This window comes from Entelurus aequoreus, linkage group LG07, assembly GCF_033978785.1.
Source record: "Entelurus aequoreus isolate RoL-2023_Sb linkage group LG07, RoL_Eaeq_v1.1, whole genome shotgun sequence".
Classification (NCBI taxonomy): Eukaryota; Metazoa; Chordata; class Actinopteri; order Syngnathiformes; family Syngnathidae; genus Entelurus; species Entelurus aequoreus.
The window spans coordinates 29182796-29203003 of NC_084737.1; the positions used below are offsets into that span (position 1 = coordinate 29182796).

The 20208-nt window shown below is 39.5% G+C and overlaps 1 protein-coding gene across 3 annotated transcripts in view; it reads right to left on the bottom strand.

Moving 5' to 3' along the window:
- LOC133653630 (low-density lipoprotein receptor-related protein 1-like) overlaps nucleotides 1-20208 on the bottom strand; it is a 221021-nt gene that overhangs the window by 10016 nt on the left and 190797 nt on the right. For 2 of the 3 annotated variants that reach the window (XM_062053128.1, XM_062053125.1), the window contains exons 57-84: nucleotides 20109-20194; nucleotides 19915-20034; nucleotides 19658-19845; nucleotides 19385-19590; nucleotides 16642-16830; nucleotides 16333-16481; nucleotides 16169-16262; nucleotides 15988-16104; nucleotides 15751-15870; nucleotides 15543-15665; nucleotides 12000-12125; nucleotides 11797-11913; nucleotides 10232-10338; nucleotides 10007-10139; nucleotides 9794-9916; nucleotides 8177-8299; nucleotides 7910-8047; nucleotides 7414-7551; nucleotides 7209-7328; nucleotides 5555-5838; nucleotides 5293-5471; nucleotides 5122-5228; nucleotides 4925-5044; nucleotides 4209-4385; nucleotides 1802-1942; nucleotides 1508-1681; nucleotides 1129-1290; nucleotides 852-1023 (exon numbers count right to left, since the gene is read on the bottom strand). In XM_062053128.1, coding sequence (XP_061909112.1) covers nucleotides 852-1023; nucleotides 1129-1290; nucleotides 1508-1681; nucleotides 1802-1942; nucleotides 4209-4385; nucleotides 4925-5044; nucleotides 5122-5228; nucleotides 5293-5471; nucleotides 5555-5838; nucleotides 7209-7328; nucleotides 7414-7551; nucleotides 7910-8047; nucleotides 8177-8299; nucleotides 9794-9916; nucleotides 10007-10139; nucleotides 10232-10338; nucleotides 11797-11913; nucleotides 12000-12125; nucleotides 15543-15665; nucleotides 15751-15870; nucleotides 15988-16104; nucleotides 16169-16262; nucleotides 16333-16481; nucleotides 16642-16830; nucleotides 19385-19590; nucleotides 19658-19845; nucleotides 19915-20034; nucleotides 20109-20194 — 4033 coding nt within the window. The remainder of the gene's footprint in view (nucleotides 1-851; nucleotides 1024-1128; nucleotides 1291-1507; nucleotides 1682-1801; nucleotides 1943-4208; nucleotides 4386-4924; nucleotides 5045-5121; nucleotides 5229-5292; nucleotides 5472-5554; nucleotides 5839-7208; nucleotides 7329-7413; nucleotides 7552-7909; nucleotides 8048-8176; nucleotides 8300-9793; nucleotides 9917-10006; nucleotides 10140-10231; nucleotides 10339-11796; nucleotides 11914-11999; nucleotides 12126-15542; nucleotides 15666-15750; nucleotides 15871-15987; nucleotides 16105-16168; nucleotides 16263-16332; nucleotides 16482-16641; nucleotides 16831-19384; nucleotides 19591-19657; nucleotides 19846-19914; nucleotides 20035-20108; nucleotides 20195-20208) is intronic. The other variant, XM_062053126.1, reaches the window with a different exon arrangement.

Here is a 20208-nt window from a genome sequence, read left to right on the forward strand (position 1 = left end):
TTATGAAGCAATTTAGAATCAAGATTCAGATGTGAATTTTGAGCAAGTACTCCTATTAAATATATTATGACAATACCACTAGAAGGAACACTAACTACAATAGCAAGCACCAAACAAATTAATTATAATTAGCAGTGTTTTGAGTTAAGAGCTCCGTCACAGAACCACTCAATCAATATCAACATCAATAAATATTGATACTATAGAAATAAATCTTAAGACTACTTTAGAGTGGTCAGTGTATAGCTTGTATGGAAAGGATTCAACACACAGCCATTATTGTTTAAATACTTGGCAACACAAGGGAGTAAGATGATGGTGTCTTTCCAACAAGTATGGTGGTAGCAGTGTCATGATCTGGGGTAGCATGAGTCCTGCTGGCACTCGAGTGCTGTAGTTTGAGGGCAAATGTTTTACATTTATTTCCATCCATCCATCCATTTTCTACCGCTTATTCCCTTCGGGGTCGCGGGGGGCGCTGGAGCCTATCTCAGCTGCATTCGGGCGGAAGGCGGGGTACACCCTGGACAAGTCGCCACCTCATTACAGGGCCAACACAGATAGACAGACAACACATTAAATTAAAATAAAAACAATAATATTTCTAGGTCAACTAAATGTTTTTGTGTGTAAATAAATCCCTCCCAAAACCCCACAAAAAAGTAAATATAAACTAAAGTCACCACAGAAGTTATGATGGTAATGGAAAATGCTAGAAAAAAAGAAATAATTTTTTTTCCTTTTTTTTTACCCAGTTTGATGGGTCAAATTGCGCCAGGCAGCCCAGCCCAATAGAGACTTTTAACAAATATTTAATCTAATTTGTTTTGACTGGGCTTCCGCGTGTTTACCTGCAGGACACCTCCCCGGAGGAGGACGTCAGACATCGGCCAGTGGCACAGAACACACACTTATCCAGCTCACACTGGTGCCCGATGTACTGACTGGAGCACTGGCACAGCTTGGTGCCGTTGGAGGTTTGTAAGCACGTTCCGCTGTTCTGACAGAAGCCTTCACATTTACCTGGAGGAGAGGCGGGTATTGTTTGTGGAAAATTAGCTTTATTGTTATGCTTATTAATTATAATAGCGAAGTTGGAGTGTTTACAGTGAGAGTATATTCACTTACTGTACTGGCACTGGTCTCCTTGGTACTCTGTTGGGCAGCTGCAGGTTGGTTGGTTACCAGAGTTGACTGAGCAGTTGCCTCCGTTCTGGCAGTAATCCTGACAAGTGTGACGGTTGCAGGTGGGCCCCGTGAAGCCTTTGGGGCACCTGCATGTTGGAGCACCTATGAAAAACATACAAGTTATGACGACTAACAATAAATAAATGATATTACTTACACATGGGGCTTGGTTCGTTTACAACAAATGATACAACTAACTACGAAAGCTGGCGAGATTCCTTTAGTGCCCAAATCCCAAAAGCGATGAATTAATTGTGCAAAAGTGTATGATTGTTTTGTAAGGACGTTGTCAGCACAGGATGCCACAGGTGCGTCCCACCTGTATGAGATGCGGTGCAGGTGCCGCCGTTCTTGCAGTAAACCCTGCACTGGTTGATCTCGCATCTCTCTCCGGTGTAGCTAGGCTGGCAGCGACACTTGGACACCTGACGTGCATTGAGGAAGCAGCTCCCTCCGTTCTGACACTGAATATCACAGGTGCCTGAAGGGGGAGCTGTGGAAACAATAGTTGGATTCACATTTAAAAATCACAAGATAAAAGATGGTCAAACAGTATTCGAATTGTCAAAACAGATTTCTGTAAACGCATGCGTGTGTTCGCATCCAAACTTACAGAACGGCGACTGGGTCGGGGCTGACCTCTCCACGCATGTGCCGTTGTCAGCCACGTAGTTGTTGGGGCAAGTGCACACGGGTCCACTGGGGCTGAGCAGACAGAGCCACTCACACTTCTTCCTGTCACATGGGTTAGTCACTAATGCAAAGAGACACAACCAGTCAGAATAGTCTTACAGTTTAAACTAAAGTTAGACTTGAAACTTTGGATTGATATAAGTAATGGTCTACATCAGGACTATTTAACTGGCGGCCCTGGGCCAAATCCGGCCCGGGAATGACACCATACCGGCCCACAGGTTCAGTTCAAAACTTGGGAGACAAACAGTTTTGCAGCAAATTACTAAAACACAAGAGTACTCCTGTTGTTTAGAGGAACATAGACCACTGTAAACACAGTGGCAGATTCTTGCGTTGACACTTTAGCCTTGCTAGCAAACATAAAACACTGGGGTCCAAATGAATGATTTACTTAACTGAGGCGTTTCTCAAGGCACCCCTTTAAGTCCGCTCCTTTTTTGCAGTAACACATTTTTTCATAATGTGATTTATGTAACTAAGGTGTTGATGTAGCTTGTTTACTTCAGATGCAGTCAGTAATCATTTGTTCGACTTCTTTAGTTATACTACCGGTAGTAGTGTTCCTCATGGTTCCACTTTTAGTCCTCTCTTTTTCATCATTTGCCTATTCAATGGGTGAGCCCGTGAGTTCAGTTCAAAAAACTTGTGAGAGATATAACATTTTTACAGTGAGTCCTTAAAAACAGCAAAGCGCTCCTGAACTGGCAAAATAAATAGACCAAAATCTAATCTACTGTACAGGATGCTGGCTCTCCGGAATATGCAAAATAAAACTAAATAGTGAAAGTAGAAGTCAGGCCCCAGAGTCCTCAACCTTCTGGAAATGTGGCCCCTAAAACAATTTAGTTGTTTTATATACTTTATGTTCTATATACTTAATCCCAAATCATCAATTATTTGGCCAAACCTTAAATTAAAATGAATTTTTGACTTGTTCAATTAATATCTTTTAACTGTAGATAACAAGAAAGTGTAGGAGGTTGTAATAGACAGATATTAATGGAAAAATAATACAATTTTATATTTTCCTTACATTTTGACAATGACGTGCGGTGAGGTTGAAATGTATTTTAAAATTGTATTTAATATGCTTTCATCAATGTTAATACAGACTGCTCATTCGGGGATAACACAAAAAATAAGACAATAATTAACTTCCTTAAGAATTGTATTTTACTATTTGGGGTCTTACATTTTGTTTGTACCTGAACTGCATGCACATATCATCTTCCACGAAAAGCTCTATACAGGTACATGGATTAAAAAAGTCTGATCACCTTCTGTTTTATCTAAAAGTTTAGTTTGGAGACATTTGTGTGCTTGTATTAACCCCCTTAGTAGTCACATTCATTCAGCAGAGCATTAAATAATTGTATTTTGTTTGTGTAAATAAAGTTTTTCGAACAAAATCCACTTGGTTACTTCTGTGGAAAAAGATTGTGTGGTAGCAACAAGCGCCTGCTAGCTCACCTACGCCACCCCAATTCATACTGATGCAGTGAGTGTGTGGCGACTTGGATGACTACAGGGCTTCTACGTAAGATTTTTCTGTATTTATATCCGTATTAGTAAGAATAATGATGCCACACTAAAATTGAATATATAACACAGACTGCAGATTTTACAGTCTAAAGTCATGGTATAAAAACGTTTCTGGAAGCGTTATATTGGTGACATCGCTGACAAACAAAAATAGCCTTTACCTCAGCTAGTGCTGACTCGGCTATGCATTAAAGAAGAAAACTAATACTGTGCACGGCCTTGTCTGGTTTCTAGGATGTAATCATTCAGTGCACTCAGGACATTGCACACTGCACAAAATCTGATAAATTCGCATATGCACTAAGCAGACATGAATGCTTATAGTGGCAGCCTCATATGAGCTTTATATGTTTATAACACAGTTTTATAAACAATATCTATTTTACCAATTTATATATATATTTTTTTCTTCATCAAAACAAGTAAAGCTGTGCCTCACCAGCCTACTTTGGCCGCACGTCCCTGCATTTTGACAATGACTAATATCTCTAATCTTTAAAGAATTTTGAGAAACATTTTGCAGCATACTAGAGCATTATCCGCAAGTTTTGATATGCCTATCATCTCCATTAAAAAAAAACACCCTTTAAAAATGTTGTCAAGGTTTGAATCACTCTGGTTTTAAGTGTAGGTAGGGAGGGTGGGTATTTTGGCATGTTAGATGGATAATAGGACAAAGACGCAGTGAAAAACATTTCACGATTTGTCTCTTTATACCAAAGAGCAACAATAAATAATATAAAAAATAATTGTTCTTTAAATCTAATGTCCAAGACACTCACTCTCCGGCTGCTTGTATCGGTGGTACAGGACAATGTCCGTAGCATGGTTGATGCCTGTGGTGAGATTCTCCACGGTGCCTTTTCCAAACTTGTTGACCCGGAAGACAACGTTATTGACTAACGTGACTCCATATATGTAATCCTCAAAAATATCGATGTTCATTGGATGGACCAGATCTGGAAAAGAGCAAAGGTTAACACCACAGGTGACATTTTATCTGACTGCTATTTTGCATTTATTTTAAACGCTCAAATTAACACTTCTGTTCAATTAAGGGGGTGATTTACATAAACTAACTAACAGAGTCACTAATTGCATGGACATCTGTGGCTATAGGCAACCCCCTGATGTCATATTTACTATCGGCACAAGACAGTAGCCTCATTTTAGTGTTATTAGAGTTTAGCAGCTTTATCTACCTCTGCATGTTCATGAACTACATGGTAGGGAAGCTATGTTTTCTTTCCACTTTCTCATGCACTGCGTTATATAATATTGTTAGAGTTAAACTGTTGGATTAAATTAGTTTACAAATTTTCTCTCCAATTATCACCTGATTGACTTATTGTTAGTCCTACTTCTTAAATTGTTTTCCACAGATCTGATGAAATCTGAACTTCAAATTAAGGCTCTATCTTCTTTGTTTAGGTAAACACCCCCAGCTCTAATTGGTGCATGTACAGTAAGTCACAAATAAATACATAAATAACTCAACTGTTTTTAATGCTGGTGACAGCAATGACAGGATCCGAGCCATCCAGTCGAACACTTCCTATGACTGACAGCTTTGCATCTGCCCAATAAAGTCGTTCGTTGAAGTAGTCCACTGCCAAACCTGTAGAATGAAAGAACATTGTAGTCTATAGTGGGGAGAAAGAGCATGCCTTTTAAGATAATGTCAATAAATCGGACCTGTTGGCCATTGGATGTTTTCATGCACAAGAGTCTGCCTCAGTGTTCCATCCATGGCAGCTGTCTCAATTTTGGGATGATTCCCCCAGTCTGCCCAGTACATGGTGCTGAAACAAAAATACACAGTTTAAATATTACCAAAAACAAAACATGTAGGATCGGACTTCATACCCCCTCTGCGGATCCACCACGATGGCGTAAGGCTCGTCTATCATGCCAGAGATGAGGGTCTTGCTGTGCCGACCTGACATTTGAGCCACTTTAATGACATCTTGACCAGAGTCGGTCCAGTACAGGTTACCAGCAACCCAGTCCACGGCAATCCCTCGAGGCATCTTCAGTTCTTTAATCTGAATAACATCAGACAGAGTTATTCCAGTTAGCATTAGTGCAAATTACGAAGTGAATATTGTGTATTGCTCAAGAGTTGTACCTGCAGGTTGGTGATCCTGCCCGCACTTTGCCTTCGATTACGGTGGGAGTTGGATGATGACGACAATGTAGACTGTCCAGGAAGTTCGTAAGAAGAGATACAATTCTTGTGCCAATTGGTCCAGAAGATACGGTTGGTCTTAACGTGCAGGTCCATCGCGTCGATGCGCACACTAGCATCTCCCTGGAAGGTTTGTTCATAGCGCCAGTTGGGCATTCCAGGATCCAGGCTGCGGATTTCGTTGTCATCGGCGATATAAAGAACCTGCTGAGTGCTGTTCAAGTCTGCAAGTGAAAGGAGGACTTTTAAAAGAACAAATGCATGGTTATGACCCCCACAATGTATGCCACTAGGGAGCATTTCTAACATCCATCCATCCATCCATTTTCTACCGCTTATTCCCTTCGGGGTAGCGGGGGGAAACTAATTTGTAGGGATGTAATGGTATTTTAAATATTGTGGTATTTAGGTTTAAAAATGCTAGCAATAATGCCATGGCATGTGACAGTATGAAACGAGAACTTGGAGTACTCCTGTCAGTGTAGGTTTTTTTTCTGGAGCTATTGAGTGGGCCGGTCTGAGAAGTACACTACACCTCCCATGATACCCGGCGCGTCTTTAGTTGGCCTGATGAATGAGTAGACAAGCAGTTATTTCCTTTGGGCGTAACTCCTCTAGTGTGAGCGAAAACATGCAAAAAAAGAGTAATTTAGTAAAGAAGCCACTTAATGAACCATTAAAATAACCCTCAAAATATCCTTGAGGTGAAACCAAGAAGCCAGTGAGGTTTTTACATTGTTAAGTTAAATTGTTAGTTAACCTCCTGAGAATGAGCATTCTCCAAACCAATACGAAAATGTCAACTGCGGAGAACTCTGTTTCTCAGGAAATTAAAAGTTGAACGACACTAATCTCAACATTATTTTACACGTGTTATACTGGATGTTTACATTTTTAGTTTAAACATATTCAACTGATTTTTTTTATTGTATTTTATGTTTGTTTGTTACTTAGAACACTGGATGTTCCTTCACCCTTCTAAGGACTAAAAATACACACAATGGCATTTGTATCAAGTCTTCTTTAGTTTTTTTTTAACAATACTGCAATATACCGCACCTTGGCTTTAGTATCGTGACAATATCGTATTGCAATATTTGGATATTGGTACATCTCTACTCAATCAAAAAAGGAAATATAGCCGCTCTATGCTTTTATATTTACAGTTACGTGTTGTAAATCAGCTTGGTTGGATGTGGCTAGTGTCTGTTAACACCCTCCAGAAAGGATTATCTTGCTAGGAAACAAGCTGAGGTCTGCAACAGAATCTGCACTATAATGAGTTGTATCTTAACCAATATTTTTAGTATATGTTGATGATTTGAGTGTGGAATAATTACATTGACATTATGATAACTATACATTGTGCACTTAAGTCTTCCGTGTTGTGTTTCTGTTTGCCTTCATTTTTTTTGCTTTGTTTACTGTGTTTCCTCCCTCTACCACACTATGTTGAATTGATTGATGAGTTAACCTGTGTTGCATTGGCATAATGTCATGCACAGCAGCTATTGCCTTTTGCAAGCAGAACAGAACTGAACTGAACTGCATGACTCGGTGGAAACATAAAAGTAAAATTTAGGCTGGTCCTCACTGTCAGCTTTGCAGGTGTCATTGATTCGTGTGAAGTACTTATGGCAGCTGCATTTGTAGGAGCCCTTAGTGTTGTTGCAGATGTGAGAGCATGCCCCAAACTGTAGGCACTCATTCTTGTCTGGAAAAACAAATCAAACATGATAAAATCAAAATTTGTTTGGAACAATCGCTTTTAAGGGCAAAAAGCATCTGTGTGTGTTTACCTCCACAGGTGCGATATCCTATTTTGTGGAAGCCAGGTTTACAAGAACAGAAGGCGTCTGTGCCGTTGGTGACACAGTGGGCCTCATCGCCGTCACCGCAGTGTGTCCTGTTACTCCTGCAGTCGTTTAGTTTGGTTTCTGAAACGTACACAACAATTGTTGGCAAACTTGGGTGCATAATAGTACATTGTAAGGACAAAAAGAAAGGGGCACCTGGCCATTTCATCTGCAGAAAGTTAAATATGGGACTATATATTTAGTTTACCTCTTTGCAGCACTTTTTTCAAGACGTAATGTGATATTTGATTGTGAGAATTGTTCATTTATACAAAATTGAGGTCAGACACACAAAACATGTATAAACTTCACTTAGGGATCCAGGGTTCACAGCCATGCATAGTTGAAAGCATTATATTGACAAAAATGTTTTAGAATTCAAATCAAAAGGGTATATTGTGTTTACCAATACTTTTGTTCATACAGCGCATAAATTAACCTGTCTTGCAGTTGATCTCGTCCGATCCATAGTCCTCGCAGTCATTAAAGACATTACATCGCAAAGTGGCACTGATGCATTTTCCGCTGGCACACAAGAACTCGTCTTTCTCACAAGTAGGAACAGCTGGGTGGGCTGCTGTGGGAATACAGTGAACACGCACGCACACACGCACACACACAGACACACACAGCTCAGCAAACTCTTTCATAACAGCGACTGATGAAGTCTATCTACTATTAGTAGGTTGCCTTCAAAGTTACTTACGACAATTCAGTTCATCCGATTTGTCGCCGCAGTGATTGACGCCGTCACATCTCTTTGACACTTGCAGACACACACGGTCATTCTGGCAGCGGAAAGTTCTGGTGGGAGGACACTGGAATTTCCCTACAAATCACACAGCAACAATAACAATATCAGATGAAGGAATAAAAAATGTCACTGCAAAAAATGTAATTGAAAGAATTAAAAAACTTTTTATTTTTTAAACATGCACTTTGTATTTTGATCAATATGCTTATGCTAAGTACTAATGTGAGAATCAAATGACCAAAGGTTAGTAATACCGTTTCAAATTGTAAATATTGTGAAATTGCAGCTAGGGTGATACTCGCTAGCGAGCTTAAATCCTTACATGAATACAAGACACATTTATGTCTTTCCCCATTATAAACATCATACCCCAATCTAAACTTGTATAAACACATTGCTGACTGAGCAACTAATTAATTAAATTGTGAATTTTGAACCTACAGGCTGTGCTCTCTTAGACCAGAGTGATAAAGCAGATGTTAAGATCCAACAGGAAGTGAACCCATGTAATGTCACATAAACAGGAAGTGTAGGACGCAACACCTGTCGTGCTTTAACTGTATCATTAGGAAACACTATAAAACCTCTACAAATTAAAACAGAATAAGATAAACATATCTAAACAGTCAAATAACAATAATACGGCTCTTAAAAAGCCACAACAATATTTGAAGTTTTCTCTGACAAGAAAGTATATTGTGTATGTGCTGTTTATTTATTTGCCTAGTTATTTTCAAAATAAAATGTGGTTAAAATATTTCAGTGTGTGTAAGTACATTTTGAGCACATTCACCAATTCCGTAATAATAATGATAACCCTGATCATTTTGGTTACAATAACAGTGATATGAAATTTTCATATCGTTACTTCCCTAATGTTAAATAATATCAACTAAAATCTGAGAAAAATCAAGAAAATTTGATGAGGTAAACATTTTTTTTTTAGTATGCTTATTTTAAGAAATGGTACATGTTAAGATAAGCAAACTAGTCTAACATAATTTTTTTTTTAAATATCCTGGTAGTCAAAAATAAGTATTTTCACCTTGTTTTCAGATTATTCTTGCTGGAATTTTTTAAGGGTATTTTAGAGTTAACATAACACACAGCAGTGATATATATTTTTTATTTCCTTAGTTTGTGTCCTACTGACACCCCTCTAACAGAAATATATATTTTTATTGGTCAATTGGGCACTATTGACTATTCTGATTCTGATTCTGATTCTGATGAATAAGCCCTCTGAAGTCTGCCTATAGCAACAAGTGGCTGTGTAAATATGTGATGTGCCCAGAAACAACAATATAAATATTATGTCGCTACACTAATTCAAATTCTAATCCATTTTTCCATTCATCCATTTTCTACCGCTTGTCCCTTTCGGGGTCATGGAGGGTGCAGGAGCCTATCTCAGCTGTGATGTTTCTCAATAGATTATTAATATTTTCTGTTAAAAGGACAAATTGGAAAAAAAAACCTGACACGTAAACTGCTTGGTGCCCAACCATTAATTTTCACCATTACATTAACACCACTAAGTAAGAGTGTGATTCACACGCTGACACTCACTGCACTCTTCCGGATTCTCATCAGAGTTGTCCCCGCAGTCATCCTCTCCATCGCACTTCCAGGCGAGAGGTTTACACAGAGTGTTGTTACACTGGAACTCATCCACATGACAGAGACGTCCAGCTGAAAGAACAGGGAGTTCATGTCAAACGTTATACAAAATGAGTAGCGAGACAACATAAAATAGTAACAAATGAAGAATTATATACTCACCAGCAATGTGGCAGTTCTCCTCATCGCTGCCATCCATGCAGTCTGGGTCAGCGTCACACCTCCAGCCAATGGGAATACAGTGTCCGTTCTTACACTGGAACTGGTCGTTGTCACACTTGAGAACACAGTCATGCTGGAGAAAAGTCCAATGGACATGCAGGTAAAGGTTATAGTTCTTGGTAGTGAATTAATACAAAACACATAAGAGGTAAATAGGTTCTGTACCTCGTCGGAACCATCAGCGCAGTCGTGGTCTCCATCGCATTTCCACCTCCCAGCGATGCAGCGGCCATTTGTGCAGGCAAACTCGCTTTCGGAACACTGGCGAGGCACTGTGTGTGAAAAAGACAAAGCGTGGCTTATGTTAGTGGCAGGCTACTTTTCCCTTTCATATTCCGCATCAACACAAAAGACACGAATAGTGGGACATCAAGTCTTGGGAGGACAAAGGGAGCGCTGTAATTCTGCATGTACAGGCCACAACATTAGGTACACTTGCACAACCTAATAACATATGATCACAAATTCTACCTTAACAGAGATAAAAATCCTTAGCTTTGATGTTAATATTTTATATGTATCAAGGTAGGCCTGGGCTGATGAATAAATCAATTAATCGAACGATAATTGAAAATGGCCTCGATAACTTTCCTGTGTTTTTGTGAGATTTTCTTTGTCTCTCTCTGCATCCCGTTTATGTAATAGCAGAATTAAATTAACAGAGTGAACCCTCTTGTGAGTCATTCACTTGGGGCCACTATCTTACACACAAGCTGAACGGACGGAGAGTCGCGAGTGAGAATCATCACAAGTAAACACAAATTAGAGGGAAAAAAGATGATTACAAAGCCAAATGTCCCTGTGCTGGAATATTTTGACTTCAAACAAGTGAGCAAAATGAGCCCTTCAACACGGACGAAGGAGCCAGTTTACGACTTTGTAAAAGGTTTTGGCAACCAACTAGACAACTAAACAAACCACCCAACCCAGTGTTTTCAACTGGGGAAAAAGCTGCACTTCAAGATGTTCAAAATTTATTGAAGTTAAAATATTGCTAAAGGAAACAAGCGGTACAAAATGGATGGATAAAATTTAATAATCCATTTTATTTTTTTGTTTGCTTAGTTGTTTGAGGCATTTAAAAGTTATTGACCTTACAATTACAATGGTAAAAAAATACTAATGAGAAATAAAAGCATTATTAGTACTATATATCATATCATGATATATAGTACTTAACTTGACCTAGTTTTACTTAATTTTGGTCTCTTATCTGCAATAATATGTGGGATAATATATCGTCCCGCTAAATGTGTTACTGACTCAGGCCTATATTAAGGTTACCTTTTTAATTGTAGGTCACATGGTTTAACTGAGCATAATTATCTTTGTAAAAACAACATTTTTGAGACAGGGCTCATTAAATTGTGCAGGTGTATCTAATCAAGTGTCCAGTGTGTATTATACTTTTCAGCACTTACACAGTGATATTTTGCAGATTAGACACAAAATAAGTCAATTTCAAAATCTGCTTGCAGACTCTTAAAGCTGGGAGAGGCTTAAGTGTGGACAGAAGCATGACAACATGTTTGACATGTGAAAGTGGAAGAAACTCACCTCTAGCTCATGCCAACAGGACAGTATGAAATGAAACAGACGTCACATGAGGTGAAATGCATCAGAAATGGAAGTGAGTGAATGAAATTTTGACGCAGTAATAATGTCTTAGGACACTTAAAGTGTTAGCCAGAGCAGACGAGAACAGGCCGCAGTGCAATAGTGACACCAACCACACTTGTCTTCATCTGAGTTGTCGCCACAGTCATTGTCGTAGTCACACTGCCAACGGCCCGGCACGCAGCGGTTGTTTTTGCACCTGAACTGATACGGCTCACATGTCCTCTCAGCTGCACATAATGACCATAAGATTATTAAATTACAGCAAAACGACTTTACTCTAATGACCACAAATGCATTTTTTCAATGTTCTCACCACATTCCTCTTTTGGTTCATCGGATGCATCGCCGCAGTCGTCTTCTCCATCGCACTTCCAGCGAGCCGGGATGCAGCGCCCGGAGTCTTTACAACGGAACTCATCAACACCGCAGGTCATTTGGGCTGGAAGTGAAAACATTTTAAGTATGGTTTTAATAGGACTGAAATTCTGCACACATGGCAGCATAGACTGTATTATGGATACTGTATAAAATACAGATTGCGGTGGTATAAGGTTGTACGATATACTGGTACAAATAAATTCAAAACGCTACTATACTGACTTTAAAAAATACCGGTACGTTTTTTTTATCTGCATGCTGCCGTGCGACTGTGGTGTACAGAGTGGAGGAGCATGTGGAGTGTGTAAGCCAGCACACACTCAGCAGAGCGCACAAAGGGAAACCGTGAGGAGAGGAAAAATGGAAAATAAAGGCAATTCTACTGGTTAATAAAGAGGGTGCGTGAAGCGCAATATGAAGATTACTGGGCTTCAAAACTAGCGATAAAGATGACGCTTTAAACACAGAAGTGCAGTGGTGCAAGCAGTGCTTTAAAGCAGGCATCACCAAAGGTAACATGATTAAAATATTACCATTTTTGCTTCAAATTTAGTTAAACAATTAAATAATCAGATCGACAGGTAAAAAAGTTAACTAGCTCCTCTTTTGTGCACATACAGTTACATAGACGTGTACACACCTGTTTGGCTTGATGCCAAATATTAGCGCAGTCCAAACCGCCCATGCAACATAGATGACTTAATTTGGTAACAAATTCCTACAATTTGTATTTTATCTTTAACAATGTGTGTTTTATCTGGTAAATGTGTTATTTATGTACAATACTTTTAGCCATAGTATTGTTTTTAGTATTTGCGAATGATTGTTTTTGTCTTAAAGCACAGACCAAGAGTAGCAACCATAAATCATGACGCATACTGTCAATAAAGCTTTCTATTACTGTATATTCTAACCTACAGTATTCCTAGATTATGGCAGGCTATATGTAATATATACAATTGTAAATAGTTTTTGAGTGCAACAAGAAAAGCCCATTGTGTTCAATGCCTTTTAATTTGTATTTTAATCTTCTAAAATTGTTCTTTGAGTGCAATAAGAACAACATGTTAAATGTATCGTAGGATTTTTTGTTAAAATAAAGAGAACAATTATTTTTTGGTGGTGCCTTATATTTTAAAAGTATTGCTGTATCTGTAATTACCAAAATGTTCAACACTATCATCTAATCGTAATAATAATACATGTTAAAACTTACTACATTACTTAAACAACTGATTCCTCAAGTACATTTATTTGTGAAAGAGTGAAAATATGTTTTTGTAGTGCCGTCAAAGGATTATTTTATCAGAATAATCACACTTTTGATTTTGGATTACCATGATCACATATTACTTGCATGCATAATTTAAGTTAACTTAAAAAGACCCCGATATTTGGACAATAATGCAATTTTACTGTCAGAGTGTAATACAGGAACGTGTTTAAATGTTTTACTTGAATGCACGTCATTTATTTGCTAATGTCCCGTCGAGGTGTGTTTCAAATGGAAATTTGCCAGAGAGCACACCAGTCGGAGTCTCCTCACTCAACTTTGCACTGGCATATGGATTGACCTGATCACTCACCGAACAACCTGGGCCGCCTTTCAGTTAACCATCCACTGTTAAGGTAAAGGAGCATGTACGGTCAAAATACATTTCATGATGAATCTGTATTATACATGATTAATGTAAGGCTGCAGCTAACGATTATTTTTCTATCGATTAATCTATAGATTATTTTTTCGATTAATCGGTTAATCTATAGATTATTTTTTCGATTCATCTATAGATTATTTTTCCTTTTACCGATTATTTTTTATTTTATTTTATTTAAAATGAAGATGAAAAAATAAAAGTAGGCCAGTTTTTTCAAAAGGCATGGCTTTTATTTACAAAAAAAAAAAAGTATGGCCACTCAGTCAACATTGACAACAACATGACAAAATATTCTGTAACAATGTAAACATTTAAAACTTTTAACATTTAACAAAATTAAAAGTAGCTTATTTGCTTTTTAATGTGCAAATATAAAAGTAAACATCCAGTGCAAATCTTAATATTCTGCAATAGTATAAGCATTTAAAAAGTAAAAGTATTGCTTATTTTGCTTTAAAATGTGCAAAAATAAAGATAAACATCCAATACAAAAAAGTGCAAAACGAAATATTCTGTAACAACAGTGTAAACATTTCAACAAAAGTGAAAGTATTGCTTATTTGCTAAAATGTGCAAAAACAAAGATAAACATCCAATACAAAAAAGTGCCAATCTAAATATTCTGGAGCACTGTAAACATTAAGTATTGCTTTTAAAATGTGCAAAATAAACATCCAGTCCAACACAGTACACAATAACCAATTATACTCATTCCAGTGAGTGACTAACAGTTGTAATGAAGAAAGGTTAGCATGTCTACTTGCTTTGCTTCTTTTCTTGTTTACAATATTCCCAGCAGCTGAAAATAGGCGCTCAGAAGGGGTCGATGTGGCTGGAACTGAGAGGTAATTAGCCTTCACCTCAAACCAGGACTGCGAGCGAGCTGAGCTGCAGTTTAAGTTTCTAGTAGGTCAACGGGCTCATAGTGATGTTACTAGTAGTTGACTGGGAGGTGTTTATTATCATTTGGGGAGAGTCCGCTGCCTGATGCTCACCTGCTAAACACCTATCTGCTCGACGCTGAAGCGCTGACTACATGCGCTATGAATACGCACTGCTGATTGGCTGATAATGCTTCGTGTGTACCAATCAGATGGTTGTGTGGGTGGGACAATGCTGCGTGTGTACCAATCAGATGGTTGTATGGGTGGGACAATGCTGCGTGCTGAGACAGAGGAGCAAAGCAACTTGTTAAGACTTTAGCAGCTAAAGTTAGCTTTAGCTTAGAAACTCGTTCGGTACACCGCCGTACCGAACCGAAATCCCCGTACCGAAACGGTTCAATACAAAACACATACCGTTACACCCCTAGCAGATACAAATGACACATTCATGTTTTTGTGTAATGATGACAACGTATGCTAACGCGGACGATTGACTAGTTGATGGTTGATGGTTTTCTTTTCAAATGTTCGTTCATAGCCGTTGTGCTGCTATGATAGGCCATTTCCGCTCGACACAGTGTGCATACAACAACATTATTAGGCTGTGTATTGAAATACTCCCACACTTTTGACGACTTTTGGCGTGCGTTTTTCCCCTCGCTCGCACAGTCTGCTTTGCGCTCCGCCATGACGGTAGTGTGACGTAATTATGCGACGCGTCGACGCACAAAAACGGCGTCGACGTATTTACATAACCGATGACGTCGACTACGTCGACGCGTCGTTTCAGCCTTAGATTAATGCGATAATTTGTTGTGATTAATCGCATGAGTTACCACGTTATTTTTAAGAGCCCTAGTTTTTTGTTTAGATCAGTTACAAACAACACATAAGCGCAGTTATGAACACAAAATGTAAAAACACTATCAATCTTACTGCAGTTAGTGGGTTCATCCGATCCGTCAACACAGTCGTTGTCTCGGTCACACACCCAAACACGAGGGATGCAGCGTTTGGTGATGGCACACTGAAACTGGGTGGGTGCACATGTGACCTCGGCTGCAGGGTCAGAGGACAAGATATGTTATTACCACAGTGAGAAATGAAGCATGTACAAGGAGAATGAAAAGCGAGGAACACTCACGGCAGTCCTTCTCGTCCTCTCCCTCTCCACAATTGTCTTGGCCGTTACAGCGGAAGATGCCTGGGATGCAGCGACTTGGGTGGGAACATTTGAACTGGCTGGGCAGGCAAACGTGAATATCTGCGGTGGAGTTGTAATAATAAACAATTCAGCACATGTGAAGACTCATTTGCATTTCAAAGATTGGGGGATAATCATCCAAAATAAGCGGTTCTAATGCAAGAATGTGAGCTGTACCGCAGTTGGCCTCGTCTGAATTGTCCTGACAGTCGTTGTCTCCATCACATATGTACGCAGGGTTGGTGCAGATGCCTGTGCCGCACTGGAACTGGCCTGGTCTGCACTTAAATTCAGCTGGCACACAAGAAGAATTAAAAATGAACAACTTAACAACTCTTACAAGGAAATTTCAACTCACGACAATCCGCGGGCTCGTCTGAGCGATCGCCGCAGTCGTCCTCTGTGTCGCATTTCCACCAGAAAGGAATGCACTTATCGTTCTTGCAGACAAACTATAAGGCAGGAAAGAGGAATAAATACATTTTCATCAGCTACACGTTTACATGATGAAGATGTTAGCACCTGGCTGGCCGTGCAGTTGGACATGCAAGTACGATGGTCGCTGGCCAGGTAGAAGTTAGTGGGGCAGGCACATTTGTAACCCCCTCCAGGAGAGATGAGGCAGAGGTTACTGCAGCCGCCGTTGTTTGTCTGGCACGGGTGGTCACGCACTGGACAGGGAAAAACAGCAAGGGCAAAATGTAAACTTAAAAAGTCAAACAATACACAATGACACACCTTGTTAAATTGTGTAATTGATCATTTAATTAAAAAAATATATTGCATTGTCCTTGATGTTTTTTTTTCCTAAATATCAACAATTTCACCTACCCTCAGGCTGGCGATAGGGATGGAAAATGTGAATGTCCATGGGCCGATGCAAGGTGCTGATCAGGGTGCTCTTGTTAGTTCCCAGAGTCTTGTGAGCTCTGTTGATGGACTTGGTCTCCCAGTCTGTCCAGTAGATGTACTCCTCAAAGAGAGTCATGGCGAAGATGTGCGGAATATCTTGGCTAAGTACTGTCAGGAGACAATAAATTTACATATCAGCGTTGACTAATACTGGCATTCAAAAACACAATAATTTCAAATTTTCCTGTTTCATGAAAACTTACTATTAGATTGTGCAGATGTACCTAAACAAGTGTCCGGAGAGTGAACACTATTCAAATTTACAAGGCAGTTGTAATCTTGACAACATGAAATAATTGAAGGGAGGTTATAATAATAATAATACATTTAATTTATAACGCATTTTATATTTCTACAATCTCAAAGTGCTACAGAGTGCAATGCTGTTAGAGCATTAATGGCGTCTCCTAAGAGTTACGTAATATTTCACACGCCTGATTAGCTTTTATTCCATAAATGTGCTCTTTCTACTTCCATATACTTGTCGTATTGTGTGTTTGCTTTCTGTGTTTGGCACAAGCATGTCAACACACTTGAGTTGGATAAATATTGCTTACATTTTAATCGGTAATAGTACCAAATCGGTACTTCAGTGGCCTAGTGGTTAGAGTGTCCGCCCTGAGATCGGTAGGTTGGAGTTCAAATCCCAGCCGAGTCATACCAAAGACTATAAAAATGGGACCCGTTTCCACCCTGCTTGGCACTCAGCATCAAGGGTTGGAGTTGGGGGTTAAATCACCAAAATGATTCACGGGCGCAGCGCCGCTGCTGCCCACTGCTCCCCAAGGGGATGGGTCAAATGCAGAGGACAAATTTCACCACATCTAGTGTGTGTGTGACAATCATTGGTACTTTAATCTTTAATCTTTAATCTTAAAAATGGTGCCGGTGCTCAAACAGTGCCTGAACCTGTACTTTATAAAATTCAAAATATGCAAGTTTTTGTTGAAAAATAACATTTATATGTACGGAATTCAAGTTGGACAAACCAGTAATTTAAATACTTCAACTATATTAATTAAAACAAAGTAATACAGTAATCCCTCTTTTATCGCTGTTAAATTGTTATATCTGCGATGTGTTGATGCACGACATGGTGAGGGATGACTGAACATAAAAAAAAAAAGAAATAAAATCCAAAACAAAGTGTCATATTTATTGCAGCTATACAGAACATCAGAGCTGCCAGGCCTCACGCTTGGGGTGGTGGGGACAGCGTGGCTCGGTTGGTAGAGCGGCCCTGCCAGCAACCTGAGGGTACCTGGTTTGATCTCATGTCCCATTTTAAGTTCAATGACAATAAAATGCCATTCCACTCAGAGTTGAGAGGAGACGGAAAGCTACCACTGTTTTTGTCTTGGTTTACAGAGGGACATTAATGTAAATGTTTCATCACTGTCACGCTTAAAATAAAAACAAACGTATCGTTCATGTTAATGAGCCAGTCAATATTTTTGATTTGTTCATGAATATCAAATTTGATACATTTAACGATGTAGAACAAAGAAAAATACAACTAAACTAAGAATCAACAGAAGAAAATCCATTTACAATTCTACTCATAATTTGTTTTTATTTAACTAACTTTTTATGTCTCTTACTATGTTATTCCTCTCTCCTACAGCATCCATTGTAATCAATTATACAAATTAGCAAATCATGTCATCTGGCAAGCTCTAGCAACTTTTATAACAGTCAATAGCTACTTTCCTTACCGAGGAGTTGGCAACACTGGAATATGAAGAGAGATTAGAAGATATTTGAGGACAGTGAGGACGGAAATGTAGTAGAGATACAAATTAATAACACATATGCAGAGGATAAGACAGAAGAGCCAGCAGAGAATACAGTGGAGATGATTGTTATTTCTAATTTCTGGTTAATTAAGACAAGCATTATGAGGCGGAAGTGCAGGGAGAGCTGCTGGAGGTGAGGACATCAGTCTTAAATATAAATTGACGTTAAAACAGGCCAAATCGGTGTTAGAAAAGGCCACTAAAGTCTCACTCTTGTCATTTTCTGAAATGTGGCAGCCCTGGAACACACTGTAAAGAACCTGCAAAAAGCGACTTTTGTGATATTGATACTCATAACTACAGGGGTTTCGCAAATACAATCTCGTTCGCCGTAACCGTCATTGGTGCATAATGAGGAAGTGCTGTGTTTTTGTTGTGGCTACTGGTTAGCCTAGCGCTATGGTGCTAGCGGTGTTATGAGGGCTGCTGTTGGTGTGTTAATACGTTTAAAGAGAGCATCAGATTCTGTGTGCCCATGTCGGGACGCTACGTTACTTATAAGACATTACTTTCACAATATCACAACCAACCACTTGTTGCAACTTGCTGAAAATACATTCATTTAGCACCAAAATGAAGCACCAATAGCAACTCCTTTTTTCGATCTGGGTACTACCGCCTACGCTTGGACCTGTGCCAATATGGAACTGGGTTTTGGTGCTCTTCCCTACTCATAACTAGTTTATGTTGTATATTATAGTAATAATCCAAATCCATCACATTTATCAATCTGTGTGTCTGCCAGCTGTCATGACCCAACATGCGTTCAATAATAAAACATGTTGATAGAAGATACACATAATTGTTGCGAAAACTTGGATTTAATGAGATGACCTTTAGTCTGGCCTTATCCACCCTGTTGTTACCTGTGTGCCTGCTGGTGCCATCCAGACTGGCAAACTCAATGTAATCCTCCCGGGCGTCTGCCCAGTATATGCGATCATTGATGAAGTCCAAAGTCAGACCATTGGGCCATGTGATCTTATCCTCGACTAGGACGCTTCTGTTGGTGCCGTCCATGCCAATTCTTCCAATATGGGGATTGTCGCCCCAGTCGGACCAGTACAGGTACCTAGACAGCAAAGTGTAATGCATCATAAATGCATACTTTTTTCTCTACACCACTCGTCAGTTCTCACCCGAAGCGCACATCCACGGCCACAGCCCGAGGTTCTCTCAGCCCACTGTTGACCAGCACAGTCCGGTAGGCTCCATCAAGTTTGGACACTTCAATGGTGTCCCGGCCTTTGTCGCACCAATACAAGTTGCCCCCCACCCAATCCACAGCCACACCATCTGGGTTACTCAAAGAGGTGCGGTGCAACACCTGCTGAGTCGAAAAGAAGGTAAGTAATGTATAAAAGTTTAAATGTACGGTTTTATTTTCTGAGCTGACCTCAATATTGCTGCCATTCATCCGCATGCGTCTGATCATGCTGCCCTGAGTGGTGACGTCAGTCCAGTAGATCATCTGCTCTGCATAGTGGAAGTCCAGTGCCACAGCGTTATTCAGACCCTGAAACGGGGGAAATAATGGTGTTTGTACAAGTATGGCTTGGGTACAATAACTTATCCTTTTGTGTCTCTCACCTGTTTTATAAGAGTGTAGTTTGAGCCATCCAGGTTGAGCTTCCGCAGGTAGTATCGATTAGCAAAGATCAAGAAGGGCTCCTCCTCTGCACACAAAAAC